The 18,357-nt window shown below is 41.8% G+C and overlaps 2 protein-coding genes across 2 annotated transcripts in view; one reads left to right on the top strand and one right to left on the bottom strand.

Annotated features, from left to right (window-relative positions):
- Positions 1-2,468: 2,468 nt before the first annotated feature.
- pold2 (polymerase (DNA directed), delta 2, regulatory subunit) lies at positions 2,469-9,525 on the top strand. Its single transcript, XM_076271140.1, has 11 exons — positions 2,469-2,598; positions 3,106-3,330; positions 3,760-3,881; positions 4,322-4,445; positions 4,570-4,684; positions 4,812-5,010; positions 5,405-5,485; positions 6,230-6,387; positions 7,816-7,943; positions 8,336-8,437; positions 8,695-9,525. Exons 2-11 carry the CDS (start codon positions 3,114-3,116, stop codon positions 8,850-8,852), a joined length of 1,404 nt encoding a protein of 467 aa, XP_076127255.1. The 5' UTR covers positions 2,469-2,598; positions 3,106-3,113; the 3' UTR covers positions 8,853-9,525.
- aebp1b (AE binding protein 1b) overlaps positions 9,360-18,357 on the bottom strand; it is a 21,937-nt gene continuing 12,939 nt past the window's right edge. The window contains exons 11-20 of the mRNA XM_076271139.1: positions 14,844-14,928; positions 14,587-14,731; positions 13,882-13,970; positions 13,602-13,725; positions 13,060-13,256; positions 12,612-12,791; positions 11,683-12,316; positions 11,309-11,448; positions 10,973-11,072; positions 9,360-10,721 (exon numbers count right to left, since the gene is read on the bottom strand). Coding sequence (XP_076127254.1) covers positions 10,195-10,721; positions 10,973-11,072; positions 11,309-11,448; positions 11,683-12,316; positions 12,612-12,791; positions 13,060-13,256; positions 13,602-13,725; positions 13,882-13,970; positions 14,587-14,731; positions 14,844-14,928 — 2,221 coding nt within the window. The 3' untranslated portion in view covers positions 9,360-10,194. The remainder of the gene's footprint in view (positions 10,722-10,972; positions 11,073-11,308; positions 11,449-11,682; positions 12,317-12,611; positions 12,792-13,059; positions 13,257-13,601; positions 13,726-13,881; positions 13,971-14,586; positions 14,732-14,843; positions 14,929-18,357) is intronic.

Genomic DNA, 18,357 nt, shown 5'->3' with positions numbered 1-18,357 from the left:
CTACAATAGGGAGGGAAAGTAATCTCATCGCCATCTAGTGGTTGCGTTCCTAGAGTTTAGCGGAGGGGATGGGATTTTTTTTTAGAAAAAATATATCTCGGTGCACATTGGGATCTTAATTTAATGCCTTCCATGTGTTAGGCACTGGGGTCACCTATATTGCTTCAAGTGGTCATACCTTATTTTTAGGATAAGTTGAATTTTTTTGAGTTTTTGTCGTAACATGGTCATAACAAACTACAGTTGTATGTGACGTCACAGGTTTGGGCGCTTAATCTCTAACTGATCAATATGGCAATTTGCTTAACTGGCTTACATATTTTTGTAATAACGGAAGGTGATGTAAACCGCGTGGTGATAACCTTTATGTCTGGATAACTAGTGTTGTGCTTCTACTCGTGAAGAGCTGGCAGTAAGTGTTAAGTGGCAATGCTAACCAGGCTAATAAACAAACCATGCTACCGTGAGTAACGGCGAAGGGTAAAGTCACGTGACTTTTTTGTAGTTCGTTTATGAAACAAAAGGAGCAATTTCGATTTTTTTAAATAAGGCAAAATAGGGTCTGACATTTTCACAGTTAGAAGATTATTACTGTATAGACACTGAAAAATATTTTGGTGGATTAGATCGCTGATTTGGCTTCACAGTATTTTTTTAAAATAGGTCTATGGGACTTAACATTGGAGCTGCTCTTCGATAGGAACGCAACCACTTGGGGCGCTGGTTTTCACTTTCCCTCCCTATAGTTGGAGAATCACCCACCTCTGGGTAGTGATGTTTAGACATTCTCTGTTACTATGGAGTGGGATAGCTGTCAAAATATTCGTGTCCATAGATTTGATACACGTGCATATTTGTCTGTAGTTGTGCATAAAATAATTATTTGTGAATTCTCGAATGAGTCCAGTCGTGCATAAAATATATTTATGGAGTGGGATAGCTGTCAAAATATTCGTGTCCATAGATTTGATACACGTGCGTATTTGTCTGTAGTTGTGCATAAAATAATTATTTGTGAATTCTCGAATGAGTCCAGTCGTGCATAAAATATATTGTGTGTATTTTATCCATCAGAATACGGATGGAAAAAAATATGAATTCAAAATTACAAGTATGAAATCAAACTTTACAGTTAGGCTTTCTTTGGTACGAGTACGACTTCGCACAAGTGACTCAACTGTCAAAATACGTCATCACCGCATTCACAGGCATTACTTGTTGAGAAAAGAAACATAGATCGAGATCAAGACTGCGCATGCGCTGAGACGAATCCGGCGGGGGCAGTGCCATTACTGCGGGTTAGGCACGTCGGCGCTAACGTTTGTGATAGCTGATAGCTAGCTACCTGTGGAGTTGAACAAACCGTCTTTTCCCCCCTTCGTTTATTGTCTTACGATGTCGGGAAGAACCTGTTGTGTGTTCGGCTGTTACAACAGCAGTGGGAAAATACAGATATGGAACAAAAATATATAAGTTCCCCCGCCGTTATTACACAGCCTGCCCCTGTGTAACACCATACATAAGCACTACACAGATTCCCAGGGCGAGCCGAAGACCAAGCTGTTTGTCAGAAGTGGATTGTCAACGCACCCCCTTCAAAAAGACTTGTAAACAATAGCTATTTCGGCGTACTTGTTCCTTTTGCCCCTGACGATTCAATGTTCACTACACCTCGTTTGTGCGGCTCCTCGTTTTTTCTAAGAGATTGGTAGCACAGTGATCTCACAATGACACTACCATCTAGGCCTACTACGTTGGAGACTATACAAAAACATGCACGTAATAATTGCAAAATAAAATACTGGATCATTTCTTTACACAGCTTTATTGAAGTTCATTTACAAGCTGTTTGGATCTGACGTTAGCCACCTAGCTAGCTGACATCAACATTACCTTCACAAAACATAAACTGTTCATGGAACAATCTATATCTACAATTCAATTCTGATGGTTTAGTAGAAGTAGGCTACAGGATAATTTTGTTACACTGCTTTATTGAAGTGCATTTACAAGCTGTTGTGTCTTATCTAGTATTACCCATCTAGTTATCTGGTATTAGCCATCTAGCTAGCTGACTGACTTTACCTTCATATTTATATATAAATTGTTCATGGAACAATTTATATCCCCGATCCAGTTTGGATCGCTTATTTTTCGTGTGATGTTCCACAATATCTGTCACCTGTGACAGATTAATATTTGGCAGATGCCGCAAATTCCTTGTAAACTTGTAGATAGCTCTGATAACGTTAGTTTCTCCATAAGACATCGTTAACCGGAAGTGAGTTTACGGCTTATCGATATTCAAAATGGCGGCGTGAAATGTTTTTGTATAGATGTCATTTTTCGCAGGAATGCAAAAAACACCACAGTAGTGCAGAAAGCATGTGTAGGCTACTGTAAAAAAGAATATGCCCTTAAGGACCTCAACAGTATGGCGCTCGTGTTTGTCCTATGACGTAGGAGTTCAAAGTTGAAGCATTTCGCGGGAGATATCAATATTCCAGAAACATTGCACCCGTGTGTTGGAAGTGCATTTTGTGTTAAAGTAGCAGCTACATATTCCAGCTTCTGTAACAGTCAATCAGAATAGCAAAGGTAAGGGTCCACATCTTTATAATGTGGTGAACTAGTGCTTTAGCTGGCCAATAGGGCAGAAAAACGATGCGTGTTGTATATTGAATGTGTAACGTTAGCTAACGTTAGCTAACGAGGTTAGCTAATATACACTGCTAACAACATTGTTAAATTATCCCAGTCTGAAAGTGTAGAGGATGCCATTATAACTTATACAGCCTTATTGATTATTGCCGTGTATACGGTGGATAGGTATATGTATTGGCCACCAGATCTTCGGAGTGAATCTGTTGTCCAACTGTGTAAAATGAAAGTCAAAACATTTGAGTCGCCGGCTAAGTTAGCCGGACGGTGCATGTTTTAAAGAAGGGTGAACCTTTGGTTGCTTGAAATTGCTTGATGCACTATGGCTAACACGATCCATGATGGACTTTGGCTAAAGCTAACGCCTGTGTGTCATTTTAGAGTGGTAGCTGACTTGGTAAACTTTTGTGTCAATGTTCACATTGTGATGCAACGTGCACACAGGTATTGCCATGTTCTCCGACATTATTGATCAGAAGGAGTCTACATTGCTCCAGCCGCCCGGTTCGGAACAGCCTGTATTTCAGCGGGAGCAGCTGTCATACAAAGGCTGCTCGGAGCGCTTCCGACTGGGTGAACGAAGCTTCAGTCGACAGTACGCGCACATATACGCCACTCGTCTCATGCAGATGAGAGACATCCTTGTCAAAAGAGCCAAGCAAAAGTGGGGTAAGATTTGTGAATTACTGTAACATTAAGTGTCAACTATGTTCCCTGTTCTGTCGATCTGTACATCCGTACATCCATCAGTGGCATTGTCACTGTCATTGTGGGCATCCTTTTGGACAGGTGGAAATGTAGTCTTGACAGTCAGCTGAGTAGTAATTCACTGGACCCATGACTGCAGTTGTTTGTAGGAGTATCCTCTCTTTGTACAAAGTTAAAGGCTAACCGGTGACTGTGTATTTTCCTGCAATGAGGTAATTCCTCTGTACTTAATCCATAATATCCCATTGATATCTTTTCTAAAATGTAAAACAATGGAAATGGAAATATGTGTGGCACAGAATACGTTGTTGTCACAGTGGACCTTTATGGGCTTTAGAAGATGCAGACTTTACTGTGGTATAGAATTAAACCTGAGTCATATATCTGCAGGAGAGTCGGTGCCCATGCGGAAGTTATGCGATCTGCCGATGGGGGAGCATTGTGTAATTGTGGGTACCATCTTCAAACACATGGAACTTCAGCCATCTATCCTGAAGGAAATCAGTGAGGAGGTGAGAATTCCACACTCTCAAATCAGCTTTCCCCATTGTAATGTGATTCCTCAGTAATAATGTCAACATTCACCACACAAATCCTTCACCCCGCAAAGCTCTGATACATGTGCTTTACACTGTTCCCCTTACTATGCTTACCACACTGAAGAGATCAGTGCTACTTTGTTTGGAGCCGTGATAGATGGGCAGTTTTCAGTGAAGGGGAAGGTGTGTGTGTGTGTGTGTGTGTGTGTGTGTGTGTGAAACAATTTGACTGGAAGCAGAAGCAGGTTGTTGGTTGAATGTTGATTAGAAGGCTCCCTCACCCACCCACCTTCAGCTGTCTTCCACTGAGATAATAAAAACCTCTCCACTTCAGTGTCAACACGGTCTCATGGAAGGGCTTTTGATTTGCAGTGCCTGTGTGAGTGCCATAAATCCCCTCTTTGTCCCATCAGCACAACCTGTTACCCCAGCCGCCCCGCACCAAATACATCAGCCAGTCAGACGAACTCATCCTTGAGGATGAGCTGCAGCGAATCAAACTAGAGGGAAACATTGACGTTGCCAAGTTTGTCACAGGTAGGGCTGCCATGTATGTAACTGTAGTTCTCCTCTCACCTGAGAGAATCATTTTGAGAGAGCCATTTAGTTTATAGGCTACATCCTTTCTTATTGGTATTGTTCTTGTTTTGTTTTGTAAAAGGCAGTGTGATTGCCATCTTGGGCGCAGAGAAGAATGATGGGAAGTTCACTGTTGAGGACTTCTGTACAGCAGATTTGCCAGCTCAGACTCTCAGAAAGGTCCCAGAGGCCGATCGGTGAGTGCCTTTTTTTAAATTAAATTTTGGAGGACATGTTGTACATAAAGTGTCTATATTGTATATACAGTATAAATATGAGTTAACATATCCTGATCTCTTTCCTCTGCTCTCTTGGCTCTGACAGGTTTGTTTTGCTTGTTTCTGGTCTTGGATTGGGTGGCACCGGTGCCGACAGCATGCTGGGACTACAGCTTCTGGTTGACATGGTAACAGGACACTTGGGCGATGAGGGAGAACAGAGTGGAGCGGCGTCCATCTCCCACGTTCTCTTGGCTGGGAACCTGCTGAGCCCAAGTACCCAGGACAAAGACTCCAACACCAAGGTGAGGCAAGTGGAGTGGTGACAGAGTGAGTAGAGGTAGCGTAGTGGTTAAGGAGCTTGGCTAGCATGCAGTAGCCTGTAAAGTTGTGGGTTCAACTTCTGCCTTTCCACTATTGTGCACTTGAGCAAGGCACTTAACCCCGGGACATTGGGCCTTGTAATTACCTATGTAAGTCGCTCTGGATATCAGTGCAACACTGAAAACAGTCCTTGCGCTGTCTAGATATCTTTTAGTCTCTTAAAGCATTATATGCAGCAGAACCTTAGTCTGTTTGCAATAGTGTCCCTTTTGATACAGCTGTACCAATTTGTGATCGAAAAAGAGAGTATGTCCAAAAAGCATTGCGTTGTTTTTCAGGTGTTTCTCAACCGCTTTTCCTTTTCTGCCTTTGTAGGCCAAGTACCTGACTAAGAAAACACAGGCAGGCAGTGTGGAGGCCATTAGACTGCTTGATGAGCTGTTGGTTCAGCTAGTGGTAAGAAACTAAATCTGCCCTGCAAAAAATTTGCCTTATTGTGCATGATGGAGAAAGAAGGTCTTATTTGCTTTGGATAAAAGCACTTGCTGAATACTATAACCGTAACCAACCACATTGAAATTTGACACGGTGGAATATCTTTCAAAGGAGCATTGTAACACAGAATCCATTATGAATATGGGGTGTATATGATCTATTTTTCCTTAACCCTGTTTATGACACATAACATCCTGGACCTTTGGACCCACAATGGCTGCCTTGCACTACTCCACTTGCACTACTCCACTTGTACACTTGCACACTTTGCAACTTGTTGTTGTTTTCCTGTTCTGAAAACACAACACACTTCTGCTGCTCTTACATAACTTGCACCACTATGCCACTTGCTTACTACCACTTGCTTAGGTCAAACAGAACTACCTCAGCTATTTATTGGCTTGACTTTGCACTACTATATTGACTGTCTATGCACAATTGCACAATTTCAACCCAATTTTGCTGCTCTTATTTATTCATTGTATGTGCCTTCTTCTTATTTACTTTTTATTGTTTACTTGAATTTTATGTTTGTCTGTGGACTTAATTGGTAAAATTATGTCTTGTCTCCACCGTGGGATAGTGAGAAACGTAATTTCGATCTCTTTGTATGTCTTGACATGTGAAGAAATTGACAATAAATAGACTTTGACATTGAACTATTTTTTTAGTGATTGAGTTTATTTATATTTCTGTCCTCTGCAGGCCTCCGTACCTGTGGATGTGATGCCAGGCCAGTATGACCCCACCAACTATACATTGCCACAGCAACCTCTGCACCGCTGCATGTTCCCTCTGTCCACTCCCTACCCAACCCTGCAGCTGGTCAGCAACCCCTATCAGGCCTGTGTGGATGGTGTGCGGTGAGTCCTTTTCTGCTGGAGACCGCCCACACATTCTCTTCTCATTCAAGGAAACCTCCACTCTTGTGAATGTAGATGTGATGAGTCAGTGATCGTGTGAGTGTGGATTTGGATTTCAGCAGATTGAACATCAGAAAAGCACTCAATCATTGAAATCAGAATCAGCCAGCTTTTTTGGGACTGCCTCAAATGTTCTTGATTTAGATATGCATTTCATTATCTCATCAAGCTTAAATAGAAGTGGTTCACCACTCAATTGCCAAATTTGGTTTCGTAAACGTGCTAATTACCAACCATTTTGTTTGAAAATTCTAAAACAACAATGTTTTTTAATACTTCAAAATAACATTTGCTAAATTAACCTTACAGGGCTTTTACTGCCTGAAATATCCGATTTTGTTTACCACACTCGGAGTTTAGTGCTGGGCTGGTGGGTACTTATTCCCAACCTTTCTCACGGCACATCAACGGTTAGCTAGAGAATTCTCGTCGCAATTCAAAATTCCACTGGAGCTCCAAGTTGATTTGTACACGCAGCCTTACAACACTGTTTACAGCTCTTCGAGTCACGGTAAAATGTAATTTTTGGTACATAGCTAATTTAGATAAACTTATGGTGTGGGTGCTTGCGTTTCTTTAGGAATTCGCCGTCTTGGTTTGTATAGAAATGCATATTAAGTGACACATAGGCCTACACATAAGAGGTTGGACATATGTGACGGTTGGTAATATGTTCAAAATTCCACTGGAGCTCCAAGCGGATTTGTACACGCAGCCTTACAACACTGTTTACAGCTCTTCGAGTCACGGTAAAATGTAATTTTTGGTACATAGCTAATTTAGATAAACTTATGGTGTGGGTGCTTGCGTTTCTTTAGGAATTCGCCGTCTTGGTTTGTATAGAAATGCATATTAAGTGACACATAGGCCTACACATAAGAGGTTGGACATATGTGACGGTTGGTAATATGTGACCTTCCAATTATTAAGTGATGATGCAATAATGGGATAATAAATCGCTTTCCGGGTCCAACGGCTTTCAGAGCCGCTTGTTTTTCTCCAAAGACAGTAAAATAAAAAATGTTTTCTTCTATTCAGAGTAGCCTTCAAGAAAATTGTCATCATACTACTCACTTGTTGCCTCAACCTAATAAAATCCTATGTTTCGCGGAAGGCTGGATGTTGCCCTTGATTGTGTCATCTGGCTGAACAGCTACAGCAATTACTCTGTTAAAGTTAAGCCATTTTGTTTTACTCTTACTAAAATGGAGGTGATGTTGACAAGGTTTACAAGTTGCGAAAACCGGCTGGTTGCGCTAGCAAACGTTTTTTGACGAAAAAGCTGGTGGACCTGTGATGTCGGACTTAACAACCGGATAAGCATTGGAAGTGTGATGTAATTTTTCCCTCTTACTGCCGACTCCTCAGGTTCTTGGGCACATCAGGTCAGAACGTGAGTGACATCGTTAAGTACAGCAGCATGGAAGACCACCTGGAGGTTCTGGAGACCACGCTCCGTCTGCGCCACCTGGCCCCCACTGCTCCGGATACACTCGGTCAGAACACACACACACACACACACACACACACACACACACCTGCTCATGCTGCTGCGGTATGTTTTCTTAATTGTATTGTTTCACTTACTATCTTCACTGAGGAGTAAAGAAGAGCTCGTGGACATTTGGATTGTGTAGGATCGTATGATGTAAAGGAGTTTGGAAGCCTGCCACTGATCATATTATGTTAATTGTGGAACTGTTGTCATACTTTGATATTTAACTGTACCATTACTTAGTGTGACAGAATAACTTCTGTGGGAAAACAATGCCAGGACTTATCAACAAGGACTTATCAACAAGGACTTTTCAACAACTAATCACTGTAGTGCAGTCTCATGTTGTGTTCTCTCCATCCCTCTTTTCTCCCCCTTCTCCACCATTCCTAGGTTGTTATCCCTTCTATCAGAACGATCCCTTCATCCTGGAAGAGTGTCCGCATGTTTACTTCAGCGGAAGCGCTCCCAGTTATCAGTCCAAGCGTATTACAGGTCAGTGCAGGTAACCTACAGTACGCTGTATGGCATACTTCGGACGTACCTGTAGATGCATAATCTTTCACCTGAGGGGCTCACTGAGCTCCTGTTAAGTGTACCCTTTGTTCAGTTTGTTGTTTCTGGCTTTATAAATCATAAATACCCAGTGCAATTGCGTGTATTTTTTATGTTTTAGATATAGTTATTCATTGAAGATATGGTTATTTTTTTCAATGGTCATAATCACTGCTTTGGCTTTTTTATTTCTGTAGGTCCTGAAGGGCAAGACGTCCTCCTGTTGGCCATCCCAGAATTCAGCAGCACACAGACAGCCTGCCTAGTCAACCTGCGCACTCTAGAGTGTGAGCCAATCAGCTTTTCCTCCTTCTCTGATGAAGATGAAGAATCTGAAATGAATATTAGCCACTGAAGCCCTGCAGTTGTATTTATTGCCCATGACAAGTGTCCGACTGGTAAAAAGGATTTCAGTGTATACTTTTTATTACCAAAGTATAAAGTCTATATTACACCATGATGTATGGATATGGAAAAACAGGTTGAACACTCTTAGGATGACTAATTCTTTGGCTCAGTTTGTGTGAAATTTGATCATTGGACAACTAGGCACAAGTCATTGTAACGATACTGGCCATGAAGTTTCCCAGCCATGGGTGTTATTCATGTTTTTATTGTTTTTCATGAGAGCAATAATTTCTGTATTGGAATCTGTCCATGTGAAGTGTTTTAATACTTTTTGTGGATTATAATTCTGTTACACAGGTAAACTTCCACCTGTTAAAAAACATAACAAGCAAGGACAAAGTTATTGATAAGAGATCCTTTCAGGCATTTAAATCGCTGTAGATCTTAGTGTGTTTGGATGGATTTCCCCACCCTTGCATTTTGTGAGTCAATCTCATGGCAGAAGACAACAGCACTATGTAAACAAGCCTTTATTCGCTGGAAAATAGTCATTGACCTCAGCTACACATTGAGAAATGTTTCTGGATTGTTCAGTGCACCCCCTTAGTGGAAGCTGGAGCAGTTGCCTTTGAGGGTGAGGAATGTATAATGTAAATAAAAACTCTTTTGTATCGAAATGACTTTAGGTCTCTGGCATCCCTTTGTGCTTCTTGCATTTCCCTCTTATATTACTCATAATCTCACTTTGACGTTACATTTTTTTGTCAACCCACTTTGAGAAGCCTAATATTGTAAACACTTCCATCACTCTGTTCCTGGGGTTGGAACTTTGTATCTCTCAGAGCTACTCTAAATGGTTTCAGACCACGAAACAGCTTCTCTACAAATTTCAACCAAATAGTCAATATAACAAAAATAGGACAGACCCAGGTAGCCTTCTAGGACAGAGATAACTCAATCTTCAATCTATGTACCATCAGTCTATTACAACATGTGCCTTGTGAGATGCAGATTGTAATGTAGGTGTGAGAGGTGTGTCAGTGAAGCTCTGCTGTGTTGAGTGCCTCACTCTCCATGTCTACATATGACTCGAGTGGACAAAGACCTGAATACAAACTCATAGGTGATACAGGACCCAAGACCAAGTCTCTCCTGTTAACATGAACCGAAAGAATAGTTGTAATGAGAGCTTAACAGATGTTACTTTGAAGTGCACCTAAAAGCTAACCTAGGATTACGATGGTGCCAGTTATCCCCCATTGATAATAACTGGGTTACTGATTTAGGAAGTGTGACCCTTGTCCTAAATTTGTAGTTTGGCAACTTAATTCCATGGAAGCGTCTCATTTTTAATAGTCATCAACATTGTAATTGTAGTCCAGCCCCACATTATAATCTGTGGGTTGAGTGTCCTCGAGCCAGGAGTAGACCCAGGGAGTGGTAGGGGGTTCTGTGGTTGTGGTAGTTGTGGTGGTTGTGGTTGGGGCCATTGTTGGGGCCATGGTTGACTTAAGGGCCAGAAGCCTCTGCTGACGAAGGAAGCGCAGCCGTCGAAACCGACGTAAACGGTTGTTTCTGATGTTGTCTGACGCGCCATTGTTCTCTGAGCCCGTCACTCTTGCGCCGTACCCTTGTCTGCTGCCGCCATATCCCTGTTGGTTTCCATTGCTGAGGACACGAATGGGCTTGTTGCCATGTAGGGCCATGATCTGCTTAATGCGGTCCCAGTTGGACTTGCTGAGGTCAAAGTTACACAGGGTGGCGCCGGGCTCGAAGCCCACCACGCACATCTTGGTAAGGGGTGCGTAGCCCTCTGCACGCACAGTGACGCGGTATTCTCCAGGATTCACCAGGCGCCAGTAATCTCCGGACTCCGCTGGGGGGGAGGGGGGAAGAGACGGAACAGACAAAAACAGCAGAAATGAGAGTCAGCATGCGGGGGAGGCCAGGACAGGGACAGGAGGTGAGAGGGAATAGGGAAGAGAAAAACAGAAGAAGTGAGTAATCGCTTGTGAAACCATCTGCTCAGCTGCACATTTCTGAGTCACAGTGAGTTGGAATTGATTTCAATAAGTGGTAAAAGATTGGTACTACATACTCATAGCCAGCAAGAGACACTTAACTCACCTGTCCTCATGTCGTGGTTTACCCCCTCTACAGATACAGTGGCGTTATTGATGGGGTTCCCTTCTTTGTCCCTTACCACACCCCTAATTCCACGGTGCACCTGAGGGGAGATCAATTTAGTAGGGACACTGCAGACCCAAAAACACAAAGCTCTTGCTACATATTTAATGTCCCCATAATATCTTTATTTCTTTCAATATATGATCTGTCTTAACTTTTATTTAAGATCTCTATCTGTACCTAAGGCTACACATTCCTGAAAGTTTGCTTCAGCAATTCTTTTAATTAAGAATAGGTCATGAATTCATTAAGCACAGGTCTTTTGTGGAGACTCACCTGGTCCATGAAGGTGAGGAGGGCCTCTTTGTTGTTCTCCCACTCACGGCGCAGTTCACTCTGATGGGGGAATTTGTCACAACCCAGGAAGATGGACAGCTCAAAGCAGTTGGTGTGAAGGTAGCTGAAGTCATTCATGCCTAAAGAAGAGGAAAAAATGCATCACTGGCACTTATTTCTCTCATTGTGGTTTTTAGATGAAAGGGCTGGCCACAAGAGGGCAGCCTCTATCCAGTTAAGCATGTAAGATCTAATAGAAAAGTGCCTGTTAAAAAAAAGTCAGTGGTTTGTTGAATTCACCCATGAGGGTAAAATCTGCAACTAATTATAATGTGATTCGTACAGCCCAGTTGCCCTGTTGGTGTACCACTCACTTCCTGTGACAGGCTTCCATTTGGCGCGGTTCACAATGCCCATCCCTCCCGTGGGGTCATCACCATGGCAACCCCCTTGATAAGTCTGCGTCATGCTGCGGTGGGTTGAGGCGAACGAGACTGCCAGCCAGCGGAAGAGCGACTGGTCTGCAATGGTGCGGATCTCGTCCTCGGCCTCCCCTCCGTACCCCTCGGCCTCCCCTCCATACCCCCTTTCGCTCTCCTCTTCATGGCCTCTCTCGTGGTAACCCTCTGGGTAGCCCTCAGGCTCACTCTCCTGATGGTACCCATAGCCTTCGTGGTGGTATCCGTAGCCCTCAGGGTAGTGTCCCTGGTTCTCCTCATGATAGCCTCTCTCCTGGTGATGGTATCCATAGGATTCCTGGCGGTACGAGTCAGGCGCCTCGTGGTAGCCAATATGCTCCCAGCGTCTGTCCGATTCCTCCTCTTCCATATACTGCCTCTTTCGGCGAACCACTCGCCGGGTCCTCTTGTTGCGGTCCTCTCCCTCTTTGGTCAGGCGGTGCATGTCGAAGGGGTATGTCACCAGCCTCTCGCCCCCCTGAAGGTTAGCCCCAAGAACAAAGGGGTGGGTCTCCATCCAGGAAATGATGGCTCTGGTTTCTGAACCAATCTGAAAAAGAAAGTAGGAAAATTGATGTGTGGGAAGCATGTAAAGTGCAATGAAGGTGTAAGGGCGCACTGAAACTGGTACACATGGCAGGCATGGCATTACATAAGTTCCACTTCTACTTGATGTTTGTAACATCATTCACAGAAGTAAAACCTGCATTCCATTTCAAATCAAACCAAAAGCAGAGGTGGGTTAGTCGAAAGACTTAAAACTCCTGTTATAGCGTTAACTTCACTTATACAACCATAATTTACAACCATAATTCTTCATTCTTTTATCCACATTTTTCTCTAACCATTCCATTGTCGGCCAGGAAGCCCTCAGGGATGGGCACATGATGATTAGGCATCACTTTGGGCACCAGCCCCTTGTCTTCTGCGTCCCACAGGATGGTGTTGAGGTCGGGGAAGCTCTGGAAGATGTCATAGCCCTCCTCAGTCCAGTAACCCAGCTGCCAGCTGCCAAGCTCAGACCCCTGTGTGAGGAAAGATGAACACAAACACAGAATGTAACTTGGAGGAAAAAATTATATCATTGTTTTAAAAAGGTTTCCTGGAAATGTTGAATGTTTGTACATTTGAAAGTGCTCTACACAAAATGGTAGCTCAAATACTGGTTAAAGCTAATGGATTTGTCCCATGTTAAAGCATTATTAAATTGTTATAAATGATTATATTAAATACATATTTTATCTTCTTTAAATAATTATAGTGGAATTAAAGGATGGTTTAAAGGGCGCTAACCTTTTCAAAGGCCTTTACATGGCCGTCTGGGTTGAGTGAGGGCACAAGGTGAATTCGGATCCCCTCCACCAGGCGGCGCACTTTAGGATTTCCGTCCTTGTACTCCTTACAGAGGTACTGCATTAGCATGAGAAGCAGCTCCCGCCCCAGCGCCTCGTTACCATGGAGACCTGCTGTGTAGCGGAACTCCGGCTCACCTGTGGTGTGTAAGTAAGTCACATAACTCAGATCATGAAAAACACAATGGATCACAGCTGCTGTCTGCAATACATGAAAGGGTTCAAATGTATGCTACATCTGATTGAATTTGTAATGCTTTGTTCTTCTAAAAGGTTATGTTCTTAAATACTTTTGTGTTTTCTTGAAAACTTATGTTTTCCACTGCAATGGCATTTCTCACCATAGTCTAGGGGTTTCAAAAAATTGAGACTGTTATATGGAAACACAAATACAGCACATAAATATGTTGTTTGTTTTGGATGCTCTTGTAGAAATAGTTGAGCACACTAATACCAATGCTAGTAAACTTACAAGCTACCCACCTGTCTCATGCATGCCAGGGTTGTCTGTAATTTCCATGGCATAGATCTCCAGACCTTTAGAACTCTTGCCTAAGCTGTAGAATCGGGTGATGTTGGGACACTCATCTGAGACGGATTTCATCAACTGCAAAAATGCAGAGAAGTCATGATCTGAGCCAATGACATGAAAACATTCAATTATATACTGTGCAAAGTGCAACTAAAGTTCCACCAAGAACAGGATTTGTCAGTTCCAATGTAGATAGGTCACTGAAAGCGACATATATGATCCACAACACACCTTCTCCATGTCTGTGTAGCTATGATGGGTGAAATCAAGGTCGTCTCTGGGGGTCACTTCATTCTGACTGTGGTAGACGCTGGCAGGATCTGTGCATTTAGATACAATAAAGAAAATCATGGCTCATAAAAAATTGGGCTACAAAAGGCAAATCATCCAGACAGTAGCCTATTATTAAAGAGACCAAATATTGCTTTGAAATAAAATATCAATGCTGTTACCTCTCTCTACTGTATCTAACTCGGAATCCATTTTCAAACACCAGTTTTGCTTTGATGCCAAACTTTACTTTGCATTCAATTACTTAAGGTAATTTAGAAATCACAAAGTCATTTGGTAGAGGAGATGCTACAACTGACCAAAAACGGTGGTAGGGTTTCTCTTCTATGTTAGATTCCTCCATATTAGAACTACTATGTAGTGTACATTCACCAATACTTTGTCACCAGGTGTGAAATTACCACAAGGTGCACCACATATTGTCCCTAGAAGTTAAGTTCCCCATAACTACACAAATTAAATATGTGTGTGTCAAATATACTGCATAAAGAGATATCAAAATGTAAGAAATGTTTAAAGCAACACAACAACTATCTAGCACTTCTGTCTGGCAGAGAAAGAAGCACTCATCTGAGGTTTGGCCACTGGACACTAAATAATTTAGTCAAACTCTGGTACACTGTCTGCCAAAAGTAGCACTATCACCTGGTACTGGGCAGCCCATGACCTCCATCCTCATGCAGAGGCTTCCATTCCAGCTCTGAGGCATGACCCTAATGTAGCGAGCAACCACTGGCTCCACAAACTGTGCCATCACTGGAGTCTGCTTATCTGAGTTGGCAAAGAAAAGCTGAGGAGAGGAAAAAAGACAAAATTGTTGCAAATAATCTAAATCTAAAAATCTTAGGTCTATTTCTTGAAAATAGGTCAAATAAAACAAGAAAAATGTCGACTTAACCCACCCATTCAGAGTAGCCATCATTGAGAATAATCCATTCACGACTGTCATTACTGAAGGCAACATAGTATGAGGTCACAAAGTCATTACTGTAACAGAAAGATAAGAAAGGTTAACAGGTTATCAAAGATGGCATTAAGGTTATCAGTTAAGCAGAGAATATATTGGTCTAAATGAGTTAGAAGTCCTCTCGACTACTTCTAAGTTCTTATAGGCTTTGGTACTATTTTTAGCGCTAAAATGCTTTGTGAATCAATCTCAGTAAAAGAATTAGCTGTCCTAAAGTTAAGACTGACATGACCATTATTATATAATTTTCTCCAAAATTCACCAGTTAGGACCTACTTTTAGCCTTAAGATCCTTGAGAATAAAGGCCCTGATATCTAACATGTCAAATGTCCTTGTAAACATGTACGTCACGATACGCTATGTACTACAATGTGAATATGCATGACAGATCTAGTAAATGTTTCTCATAAAAATGTACAGAATACCAGAGGTGGGACCAAGTCACTGTTTGGCAAGTCACAAGTAAGTCCCAAGTCTTAGCAGTCAAGTCCAAGTCAAGTCCCAAGTAAAGACAGAGAAGGGCAAGTCGAGTCCAAGTCCAAGTCACCTCAAAGCCAAGTCGAGTCCAAGTCCAAGTCCCAACCTTTTTCAAGTCCTGAACAATTCATCAGGTACTCTTCACTTTATAATGCCATTATTAGACTATCGATCATAATTTTAAGACATCAATCTAATCTACAGTATGTTTTTTATAAATACAGATTAAAATATGTTCAATGGTTCTGTCTTGAAATCTTTTACGATATATGCATGTGCATACCTGTGAAATATACGCATGAGCCTACCTGGGTAATCTGTACAAAACGGATAGCTGTTTTTCCAAATTGTGGCGTCCACTGTAAGGATGAATAATAATTTGACTGATGCCATTTCACTGTGTTAGGCCACAGATTTGCCTGCAAACAATTTATTAGGCTGTCTGCCAGTGGCGACTCATAAGGGAAGCCAAGGTCATGGTTAATGATTACAATAAATGGTGACGAGAAGAATCGTCACATAGGCTACATTAGTAAATTGCTGCAGTTAAATATTTTACGCTTTTATTAGGGCTGTCAAACGATTAAAAAAATAACTAATTCATCTCATATTTTGAAATGAATTAATCTAGATTAATTGCGATTAAAAAGTAAATTTTCTCCCTAAAGACTAAGCTTCTTATATGCCATATTAAATACAGAATAAATCACTTTTATTACTGAGTAACCACAAAGGTAAAAGTAAAACACTTCTATATTATTTAAAGGATAATAATGACAAAGTAATTTTGTTTTAAAGCATTCATTTCTTAAATACTATACATGTGTTGCTGTTTAACTCATTTGTAAAAGGTGCACTGTCACTTTAAGCCCATTGTGTGCTAGAGGTGGGTCGGTCGCGAACGAACTAGTTCCTTCGAACGGGTCTTTAAAATGAACGACCTGAACTAGTTCGCCTTTCCAGTTCTTGTTCGTTCTTTCGTTCGTCGCTGAATCACACTGTAGAGGTGGGTCGGTCGCGAACGAACTAGTTCCTTCGAACGGGTCTTTAAAATGAACGACCTGAACTAGTTCGCCTTTCCAGTTCTTGTTCGTTCTTTCGTTCGTCGCTGAATCACACTGACCTAGTGCTGCTGTGAATGCCTCTGGCCCAGCTTCCTAAGGCGAGAGCCAAACCAATCGTATGCTGTTGTCTGTATTGTTTCTAAAACGTTCTCATCGAATTAGCCAATGAGGGGCATGAAAGCATAGCAACCGTTTCCATGAAAAAAAACAAATGGGCTAGTGAGACTAGCGGGAGAGCATACGATAAAAAATAACGATAATGTACATTAACAATTCCATTTTGCATTTCAATATTGGCATTTACATTTAAATATCTGTCTAATGGTAAATGCATGCTGTCTTTGTATTTTCTGTGTCATGTCAGGTTAATAAATGTCTCTTCAATCTGTCTCGTTCGTTCGTTCTCACGCCAAGACCTGTTTCACTTCGGTCTGTCGTTCTCGTTAAGTCAGTCACTAGTTCTTGGCAGAGTGAAGCAGAGTGATTATGGCTCTGTAGCCTGGGCAAAATGGGGACTTGAAACCTTTTCATCAATATAATCTTTCTGCCAAGCCTTTAAACATGTTTGTCGGCATAGCCTACTGGGTCTTTGTTCCTTTATGAATGAACACATTTTTAAAAAAGAAATTAGCTGATCTATCCGTAGTCTACTTCAATATGTCAATTTAATGTCAAGATGAATGAACACATTAGCTACTGCTGTTTTGTCTAAAAGTACACATAATCATTTAGTTGCAGCTATATTTGCCGCTACAATTACAGTGTTGTGTTGACCGTTTTCACAAACGAGGAGCTGAGAACCTGCATTCCATGATTCACCGCTGAACTACGTTGTAGGCTACCGGAAATGTGACTGAACGAAAGAACGAACGATTCAGAACGAATCATCTTGGCGAACTGAACGACGCGAACTGTGTCATGAGAACGAACGACAAAATCCACCTCTATTGTGTGCCACTGTCCACAAGTTCTCCTAATGATCTTTTTTTACCAGCTCCATTCAAATATAGCTATGGCTAGTCCACAAACTCTAACATTGTTGGTGCCACATGTAGGCCTATAGCACAATATTAACAATGATAAGCATGATATTAATTTGGCACAAACAGCTTTCTTTCCTTTGGAAATAAAAGCATGTAATGACATGATGCTTGCTAGACATTTTCTGTTTGTAATTAAAAGTGAATTATAAGCTTGGTATAGCCAGTAGCCACCTAGCTACGTGGAATGCGTTTCAATCGGCATAATATCATGTGCTAATGATAATATCACGTAAACAAATTATTGAAGATCACCAGTTCCATTACACAAAGGCAAAGACAACTCTTCATATTCTTGTCCATTTTCCAAATCACAGTGAGTGCAGCCTATGTCAAAGTGCCCTGGCTCTCACAGTTTATAACAGTAGTGAGTACCAGATAAATCTGCAATTTCCTCTAATCTCGTCTTTGTTTCCTTCACGATTTCCCTTCATAGGCCTACGTTTCTCTCCCTTTCTAGCGCGCTGAGACGCGTTCTCAATTAAATGGAGTAGGCTAGCATATGTTCAAGTTGGATCTTAATGGAGAGGACCCGAAACGTATCATCTTTATGTAACATGCTGTTTATACATTTTGACATTGTAAACGTTCTCTAACAAGAATGCAAATCAGTTTGCAGTAAAGCTAATATTTATTTAATATTGGTCCTTCCTCTGTCTCTTGGTGCCCTACACACAGTGCGTGATGCGTGTGGTGGTAACAGCAGCACTGATCACTGTGCTCTTCCTGTTTGTGTCCACTATGTGTTTTGTTTTTCTCGTTGCGAGGTGAAAGCATCTCTGGGGTGACTGGCGAGACTTTTTTGACTCGAGACATGTCAAGTCATTACAAGTCAAAGAGGCAAAGTCCGAGTCAAGTCTCGAGTGA

Source organism: Alosa pseudoharengus, unplaced genomic scaffold (assembly GCF_046254945.1).
Source record: "Alosa pseudoharengus isolate Yale_2024_CS ecotype anadromous, Long Island Sound unplaced genomic scaffold, YU_APseudo_1.1 YU_APseudo_1.1_scf_6, whole genome shotgun sequence".
NCBI lineage: Eukaryota > Metazoa > Chordata > Actinopteri > Clupeiformes > Clupeidae > Alosa > Alosa pseudoharengus.
This window is presented reverse-complemented; position numbering and strand designations above follow the sequence as displayed.

Coding starts and splice junctions, on each gene's coding strand:
- pold2 (XM_076271140.1), top strand. CDS start 3,114: ATGTTCTCCGACATTATTGATCAGAAGGAGTCTACATTGCTCCAGCCG. Junction 4,446..4,569: donor CGTTGCCAAGTTTGTCACAG/GTAGGGCTGCCA, acceptor GTTTTGTAAAAG/GCAGTGTGATTGCCATCTTG. Junction 5,011..5,404: donor ACAAAGACTCCAACACCAAG/GTGAGGCAAGTG, acceptor CTGCCTTTGTAG/GCCAAGTACCTGACTAAGAA.